This window comes from Anopheles cruzii, chromosome 2, assembly GCF_943734635.1.
Source record: "Anopheles cruzii chromosome 2, idAnoCruzAS_RS32_06, whole genome shotgun sequence".
In the NCBI taxonomy this organism is placed as follows: Eukaryota; Metazoa; Arthropoda; class Insecta; order Diptera; family Culicidae; genus Anopheles; species Anopheles cruzii.
In genome coordinates this window covers 24,084,027-24,092,670 of record NC_069144.1, presented here as the reverse complement: position 1 = coordinate 24,092,670, position 8,644 = coordinate 24,084,027, and the positions used below count along the sequence as shown (strand labels likewise).

The 8,644-nt window shown below is 50.4% G+C and overlaps 1 protein-coding gene across 1 annotated transcript; it reads left to right on the top strand.

Moving 5' to 3' along the window:
- The first annotated feature begins 273 nt into the window (after positions 1 to 273).
- LOC128267543 (proton-associated sugar transporter A-like) lies at positions 274 to 7,447 on the top strand. Its single transcript, XM_053004399.1, has 4 exons — positions 274 to 703; positions 5,152 to 5,961; positions 6,051 to 6,967; positions 7,027 to 7,447. Exons 2-4 carry the CDS (start codon positions 5,262 to 5,264, stop codon positions 7,255 to 7,257), a joined length of 1,848 nt encoding a protein of 615 aa, XP_052860359.1. The 5' UTR covers positions 274 to 703; positions 5,152 to 5,261; the 3' UTR covers positions 7,258 to 7,447.
- The last annotated feature ends 1,197 nt before the right edge of the window (positions 7,448 to 8,644 follow it).

The following is an 8,644-nucleotide window of genomic DNA, read 5'->3' as shown; positions in this document are numbered from 1 at the left end:
TTTCCCGCCGACATGTCTGGGAGGCCCCATGTCGAAGCTTCATTCTGCTCTTTTATTATTCTGCCACTCCATGCACATTCTCTGCAACCGTTCTAGGCCTCTGGTGAAGTAGTCCACATGGTGCAACCGCTCAAGTACCGGCAACGAGACGAATCGGGCGGAGGGGCAAGCGCATCGAGCCCGGAGGCGGAGGCGATAATGAAGAAGTTTGTATAAATTAATCTCGCATCGCTCCGGGACGGTCAGTGTTGGGCAGATAACCGGCAAGCGTAGATCGGGCCAATCAGGGGCCCTCGGCGGGGGATTTGTGTCATCGAGATCGGCCAGTGAGCCAGCTAGCCAGCAAGTAGCAGTGGTGAAGGAAGCGGGGAACACTTCACGTTCTAGGCCGCCAAGCGAAAGTGAAGGGGCGCGTCCGAAGTTGGTGAGGAAAATTGTTTCACGACGGGAGCCATTGCTGACGACACATCCGTGGACAGTGCTACCTCCCGGAGGGCGAATTCTCAGCCGTTTCGTGTCCCGACCAGCCGGTGTAGTGCAAAAGTTATGAGTAAAGTGTCCACGTTCGTTGGCTACAAGAACCAGCGACTCAAGACATTAGCTCAACAGCAGCAGGCCCAGAAGCAAGCCCAGCATCAGTCCCGGACGAAACCATACTTGATTAGAGTGAATCGCCGTGAAACGCTGTCGGATAACTGAACTGGTGAGTCCGTGTTCGGGAAGGTCGTGACGGAAAGTGCTGAATGCGGGTCGCCCTCGTATCGTGACATAACATGAGATAAGCTTCCGGGGCCTTCAATCAGCTGCAATTGCAGTGAACATGAAGCAAGGGCCCCGTAAGTAAAGTGCACCGTGTGGGGCATTTTCATTAACGGTGTGCTGTGTGTTGGGATTTTTACGAGATTTATGAAAGCGCTCATAAAACTCTCGGTCCAGCTTCGGGTGTTTTCGGAAGTTTTGGAGGATTATTACGTGTCCGGTAGCATTTTGGGGAGCAGATAGTGCTTAGCAAATCTAGCGGTCTTATATTTCAGTACCTTCTATTCATTTGATGTCCGCTCTACCGTTCAGGTATTAGATTCAGAACATGTTTAAGAAACTAGACCTGGGTGTTGGACCTACATGTTAGAAGATTGTTCTTCTAGCATATCGCAATCACTTTCATCTGCGGCCGACATAATAACGATTTTATTCCGACTTGATCTGCCGGCTCAGCCTAATCGCCGTCGATTGTCGCCCAGGTCGTATGATTCCGATTATGCTGAGCCCAGTGTTTATGTCAGCTTTCTACTTTGGTCGCTTCACTCAAAAGGCGTCGTTCGGGTGGTCCGTTAGAGTTCCCAGTGTTCATAAAAACACGCGTTTTGTCGTACGTCGGAAATCGAATTGATAACAAAGTTTCTCTCATTTCTCCGGGCTAAAACTGCTCCATCTATAAATTCACATGCAATTAATTACAAGACATATGCAAAGTTTCTCAATGTCTTAATTCTGTGTGTACTACGCATTGTTCGTGTTGTTTATACATGGATTTTATATCATCTTTTTACGCAAAAAGAACCTAAGAACCCTAAGAACTTAAGATTAGAAACCTAAGAAGGGAACTAAATATTTAAAATCATTACAACAATCTCCCCGAGGAGATGATAGAAACAACGAAGCGTGTACTCAGGATTGAAATGTTTAGACTTTGGAGAATTTTCAGCACGACCACAGGCTCAATTGGTACTCACGCTGGATTATCGTTATGTTAGCAACGCTTCTGATTCGACGATGCGTTCTGCATAGAGCCGTTGTTGTTGTCGTTATTAACATTTGAGAGATTTTGAGCTTGAAACTTCTTCAATCCCTTGGCCTGCATAAATCCGCTTATATGTAGCGCTTGAACGTATTATTTTATGTCTAGTTCAAGGGTTTGGTGAAAGAAGTTCATTAGCGAAAGAGCGGGATAATACGCTCCGTGTTATAGTTGGATCGAAATAGGGGTGTGTTATGCCTTGTACTCAAATGTACACATGCACTACGCTGAAGTAGCTTAACCTTCATGAACTTCATGGTTTGGTCCCAAATTCTTGACCACAAAATTTCTAAATTGGCCCTAGGTTAGGCCCCGTTGGCATTGAAACGGTGTGCTGGCATTGAAGCTCTGCTTTATGTTGCCTTTCTAAGCGGCATCAGCCCTAAGTAATTGCTCCAAACCAATAATTACTTATGCTATGAGATGCTTTTCCATGCTCTTCAAATAGACACACAACACAGCATCTGCAAATGTTAACCACGGTATGGTTCATTAAGATGCGCGCATGAAATGGCAACATGAATTCCATCGGTAATGCACCGGGCATCTCAACAATAGTGAGAAAGTAAGCAGTAAAAAAATCCCACCCCTCAGAGGCAAATTGTTTGCCTTGCCCATTAGAGAACCACTTCAGGAATGAGAGCAAAAGATTCGCAAAAAAACGAAGCACTAGACCGTTATCGCAGTTGCCGCTGGTGTCTATCAGCGTTTAGCTGTGTGACGGTTCCCAACGACGATTCCTGAAGAACCACTTCAGACCAGACCAGAGCCTGCAATAGCAGAATTTCGAGCTGTTATGGTTGCGGGAATTTTATTTTCGCACTTCAAGCACTGTCCCATGGCTTTGGGATGAGCTAAGGGATTGTTTACTTCTCTCCAGCAACCAGCTTATTAACGTAATGAGCACGAGCAGTATCTTGATCGGACTTTGATCATATTTCGGGTCCGACCGAAAACACATGGTCAGTTCCGCCGAAAACACATGAACAGTGCAACGGTGGCAATTTTCTAATCGACCACAAATCGGCCACCGTTGTCATGCTCCAAGGTGTCCGACTGACTGACGCATGGCCCTGGCCATTCGCGGATTGGCGCAATAATTGAAAGCTGAGGCGTAAAACTTCAACAGCACAGCTCACAGAGCGAATGCTTTTCTGTTTGTCTTAAGAATGTTAATTAGGTGGTGCTCCCGAACCGCGTACTGTCACGAACCCTATCCTGCGGTACACGCTGGTCTCGTTTTTCTCGATAAGTCGAAGAACCGTAGCAGCGAAGTCGGGATACGGGTTTGAGGTTTGGACAATTAAACAAGGGAAGCTATAGCTGCATGGAGTAGAGTTTGTTAATTTGTGAGCGGATCATTTTAATTAAAATTTACGGAAACTAAGGAAACTGATGAAATAAGACATGCAGCACGGTGTCCCCACGGCGATATCTGGACGAACTTTCCGCAGGAATTCCAACCCCCACTCTGTTTCTTTTCTTCTTGTCTAACGGGTCGCTCAGGTTCTACAACCATATTCTGAGTTGAAGAGCGACACTTGAAAACTAGTAACTCAGTAATCTTCAATTTGTGGTTATAGCGCTACGGTCTCGATGACTCGGCACACTCCAGTCACTGGCTAACGGATAATGCGCCCAGAATGTTAATCTCCTCCCGATTGGCCTTCCGGGGGTGTCCGGTGGTCGAAACAATTCAAAAGCCGTTCCGTACCGCGGAGTTGCCTCCTAAAGACGATAGGGTTTCAATTGAAACATTTCACACCGCAACCCGGCACACTCCGGACACTTGGTCGTACGCATAAAAACAAGGGAAACATTCGCCTAATCCCGCCTTATCGCCTGTCAGCCACCACACGCCGGATGCTGGATCGTTAGTAGTTATTGGTCGTAAAAACCCTGGACCCGGCGATAGTGGGTGAAGGAAACTTCCACTGAGAGTGAGAGACAGAAAGGAAAAGTTGTAGGCCGGTTAATGATGACGTCGTTTTGAGGCCACTAGTTTGCTGCATCATTGCGGCCGTGCTACGTGGACACTTCATGGCTGGCCGACGCTGCGTGGTTCCATGAACGATAGCGAACCGTGTCATTTCTGGAGGTGTTTTCGAACTTCCGGAGATGTCCCGAGCTTATGGATGTACGCTTTCACGATGTTTCGCAACAATTAAATACTCAAAAACGGTCGGAAAAAACGACAAGGGAAATAATTACCTGCTTGCTGATTTGAAGACCCGTTTCTGGGAATGCTAAAAATGATCTGGCGAGGGACGCCAGTTCGAGGGCGGCTGGCACGAAACAAACCCTCTTCATGCAAAGCTTCTCTCAGCACACACGCATATACCCAGACATAGTCTTTCTCGAAGCCTATTTTTAGCAGCCTTCGCGCCAGGTAATTTCGTAGAACTGTGGATTGCATGTATGGCATCAAATTCACAAAAAGGGATATGATTAGGTTCTGATGAATTATAAATTGATCCCAGTTGTAAGGGCCACCTACTGGTGGAATCCCTAATTTGAGGCTGGCAGTGCCAATGAAATAAACAATTTGTGATGACGAGGGGCGAGAAAACATAGCCTTCTCTGCCAACCGGCTGCTGGTTGGCATACCCCAGCCAGCAACTTCAATACTTTTTGACAACCCCTCTTAGTACTTTTGCTAAGTAGGCTTTTGCTTTGCCTACAGCCATTCCAACCAAAGGTTATATTGAACATTTGTTTGCTTCCATGAAAATTCCAACGATTCGACCAACTTTCTTACCATGACAAGTAAGTAGCACGCTATTTGGCCATATAAATGGCGGCGATCAGGTTGCCCTCAGGAGCTCGGATTGGAAGTGCGACCACCGACGGGCTACAGCTGTTGTTAGATTCCGCTTTGGTGGTGCTGGTTCGGTAGACATTACATCACGTTCCGCAAAAGGGAATCGAATGCAGAGCACACACTCTATCGGGGTAGCGCTCCCAAAAAAGCGTTTGTAAACCGAAATCCTTACGCTGATAACGTATCAGGGCAAAGATGTTTCCACCATCTGTGAATGTGAAGTCCGCACAGCAATCAAAATCGAGCCGGTCTTCGGTGCAACCGCCGCATGTTTCCACTGGAGCTGATCGGGATGACCCGACGCAAGTGACAATTACGCCGACGGGTCTCGGGTGTCTGATTAGAGCCGGGATCGCCCCGGGAAAATAGGTTCAGTTCACTAGTGTCCCGCGGGCCGACTGGTCGGAGACGGACATTACCCTTTAGGGCCACCGATTGTAGCTGTTTGTAGCTATGCCACGCTATGGTACCGGGGCTCGAACTCGAACACTCTCGCCAGCCCATCAATGACACCTTCTATCTTCACTTCCAGAGACGCAGAGTCCCGGAGCGCCAACCGGAAGCACTTCCCAGGCCGGACCGAGCCGAGTATCGCTGACGACAGGGAAACAGTTCCGCACCCAGGGCCAGAACAGCCTCACGATGGTGGCCGGCACGGTCAGTAACTTTCACAGCGAGTTCCTCAACGACCCGGTGGTGAGGGAGATGCGCCGAGTGCGGGAAGAAAACGCCCGCCGCCAGAAGCACGACTACTCACACGTGTTCAAGCGAAAGTCACGGATTGACTTCATCCGAATCTCAGCCGTCATCATGGGCATGGAGTTTGTGTACTCCGCGGAAACGGCCTTCGTGTCTCCGATCCTGCTCGGGATCGGAATCGAGCATCACCTGATGACGATGGTGTGGGGCATTTCGCCGCTCATCGGATTCTTCCTGTCCCCGGTCATCGGCTCGATCAGCGATCGGTGCCGTTCGCAGTACGGCCGCCGACGTCCAATTCTGTTCACGCTCGGTATCGGGCTCATCATTGGCTGCCTATTGGTTCCGTACGGGAAAAACATTGGCGCCTGGCTAGGGGACCTTGGCGAGCTCACTGGTCCAGCCTCGGATCCGTCGATCGAACCGGTTTCGGCCTTGCTGGTCGATCTGAACGGTACCACGCTGGTGGGCGACGTGTTCCGGGCGTACAATTTCTACCGGGTCGACGAGGAGATCGCACAGCACCGGGTCGACTACCGGTGGGCGATAGTGATCACCATCATCGGCACCATCCTGATGGACTTCAACGCGGACAACTGCATGACTCCTTCGAGGGCCTACCTGCTGGACATATGTCTACCGGGTGAGTATCGCGCTGAGCTGACCCGGAACCCGGGTTGAAACCCAGGACGTTCCTTAATCTGGCGTTCTCCTAACCCCAACTCCCAACAGAGGATCACGGACGAGCCTGTAGCAGCTTCTCGATTCTGGCCGGGCTCGGTGGCTCGATCGGGTACGCGATGGGCGGCATCAACTGGGACAACACCTCGTTCGGGGAGTTTCTCGGTGGCAGCATCAAGACGGTCTTCACGCTGGTGGTGGTGATCTTCGCGATCTGCCTCACCATATCGCTGGCCAGCTTCCGGGAGATCCCGTTGCCGCTGCTCGAAGCCGACGAACTGTTGCGCCCGCTGACGGAGTCCGCCGTGAAGCGGGAGAAGGCACGCCGCGAGCAGCTCATCTTCACCGTGAAGGACGTGAGCAAAACGCTGACCGCCCAGCTGCAGACGATCCAATCGCCTCACGATCTGCCGGTACCGCAAAAGATCAACAACGCGCTGGCCGCCGACGTTGAACGGCCGGCGGACGGCGACGGCAGCGACGACGAGGAGGACGAGGAGATGCAGATGAGCCCGAAGGACTTCATCAAGAGCATCGTCATGATGCCGAAGTCAATCGCCATCCTGTGCCTCACGAACCTGTTCTGCTGGATGAGCCACCTGAGCTACGCGCTGTACTTTACCGACTTCGTCGGCGAAGAGGTGTTCGGCGGGAACCCGGCAGCCCCGTCCTCGTCCGCCGAGTATCAGCTGTTCCTCGAGGGTGTCCGGTACGGGTGCTTCGGTATGGCCATCTACTCCATCTCCTGCTCGACCTACTCGTTCACGATCGAGAAGCTGATCAAGGTGTTGCGCGCCCGAACCGTGTACTGCGGTGGTCTGGTGATCGACTCAATCGGCATGTGCTGTATGGCGTTCTTCCCCAACAAGGTCACCGTGTTTGTGCTCAGCGCCACCGGTGGCATCGTGTACGCGCTGCTCTTCACGATGCCGTTCCTGCTGCTCGGCCAGTACCACGCAAAAGGAACGGTAAGTACGCCTACGCCGATGCGTCGTCCACCTTCGATTACCTTCGTTGTCGTTTGCAGTTTAAGGTCAGCAAACCGGGCGCCACAGGAAAACAGGAACGGAAGCGCGGCCTTGCCACGGACATTGCCGTCGTCGGCGGTATGATATTCGTCGCCCAGATCACGGTGGCCCTCGGGATGGGTTCGCTCATTACCGTGTTCGGCACCACCTCGGTCGTCGTGTTCAGTGCCAGCATCTGCAGCCTGATCGCTGCGGTGTGTGCTTCGCAGGTGGTGTACATGGACCTGTAAACCGGTCCCGGAGCGGTGGAGCTTTGAACCCCGCTCGCGTGATACGATCCGCCAGTTCCTGGATGGGCCAACGGACTGCAACCAGCGTCATAGCCGGGCGTCGGGCTCCTCTATATTCTACTTTAGCCCCGTTTATTTGCCACAAAATAATGCCACAAAATAAATCCTTAGTACATTAGGCCCCCCACGCCCCAGCAAGCGGCTGCTGCTGCAGCGATTCCACACCCCGCCACTATTTATTGAACATGCGCAAGCAAACACGCTAGAAATAAAAAGAAGGTGAGAAGTTGTGTAAATGAAGAGCTTCCGATCTTTTTAGAACTGACTACCGAAAAAATGCATCAAATGGTTGGTATCGGTCCATCTGTGGGGGGTTCTAAGGAGACTTTGCGGAGGATCCGGTTCGCCGTCCAGAGTCGCCTCATGACATGGCCAGTCCATCGGAGCCCGGCGAGGCCTATACGTTGCCGAGATATACGAGCGTGTCGTGCGAACATCTGGCTGTTGTAAGAACTTCTCCATTGCTCTTCCACACCTACGAGCATCTTCGTCTCGGACGCGGCTAAGAGGATTTCGTCAATTTTTAGACAGACTCCATGTCTCAGATGGCTATACACGAATAGTTCTTTAAAATTCAAGCTATACTCGCTAATAGTTCAATGCCCAGTTAGAATTGAGGTCTCTTTTAGCAACTTTTGACTGTATGTAATTATTTCAAGTTACATTTTACAGTAAAAAAAACACATAATTCCGAAGAGTGACTGTACCTTATGTACACGCTCCAGATCTGTAAGAAGAAATTGCGTCCCTTTGACACATTCTCATAAAGCTATTCAAAGTAATTTGTTGCTGCTCTGTTGCTTTCTGCAACGTTGTGTTTTTCGGGCGGGGTTGTTGGCCACGAGCCAGACTCTCCTGTGTAGGCCGGTCTCGGGAATCGAACCCAGCTGCGTGATAGCTAAAGACATTAATTCTGAATGTTTTCGTTGCGCTAGGCTTTTCCCTGTGCCGGAGTCAATAACCGATAGTTTAAACGCCAAGATGTATGCAATCCAAATCACACGTCCATTCAAATCTCTCGGCGGTTCTCGGCCTTGTCATCATCGTTTCTGATTAGAAAGGGGGTTGGACAGACTGTTTTCACACGATATACTTAATGGAAAAATCATCATCAAAATGTTTAGCGCAAAAAGCTTCAACCAAGTACCATTGTTCCAACACAAAGTTAGTCCCATCTCACTCTAAACAAGCCCAACGTTGTTCGTCAGTGGGTCTGTGGGTAATTAGGAGAAGAAAAAGCTAAGCCCCGCAGTTAAATAATCGCGCACGGCACGCTCTCTATTGCTATCAGATCCGTGTTCGGACACCCGGAAACACGACGCGGCCT

Bases quoted from the DNA above. Each gene is read 5' to 3' on its own strand.
- LOC128267543 (XM_053004399.1), top strand. From the start codon at position 5,262: ATGGTGGCCGGCACGGTCAGTAACTTTCACAGCGAGTTCCTCAACGAC. The intron at 5,962-6,050 runs GTGAGTATCGCG...AACTCCCAACAG, and splicing joins GCTGGACATATGTCTACCGG to AGGATCACGGACGAGCCTGT. The intron at 6,968-7,026 runs GTAAGTACGCCT...TGTCGTTTGCAG, and splicing joins AGTACCACGCAAAAGGAACG to TTTAAGGTCAGCAAACCGGG.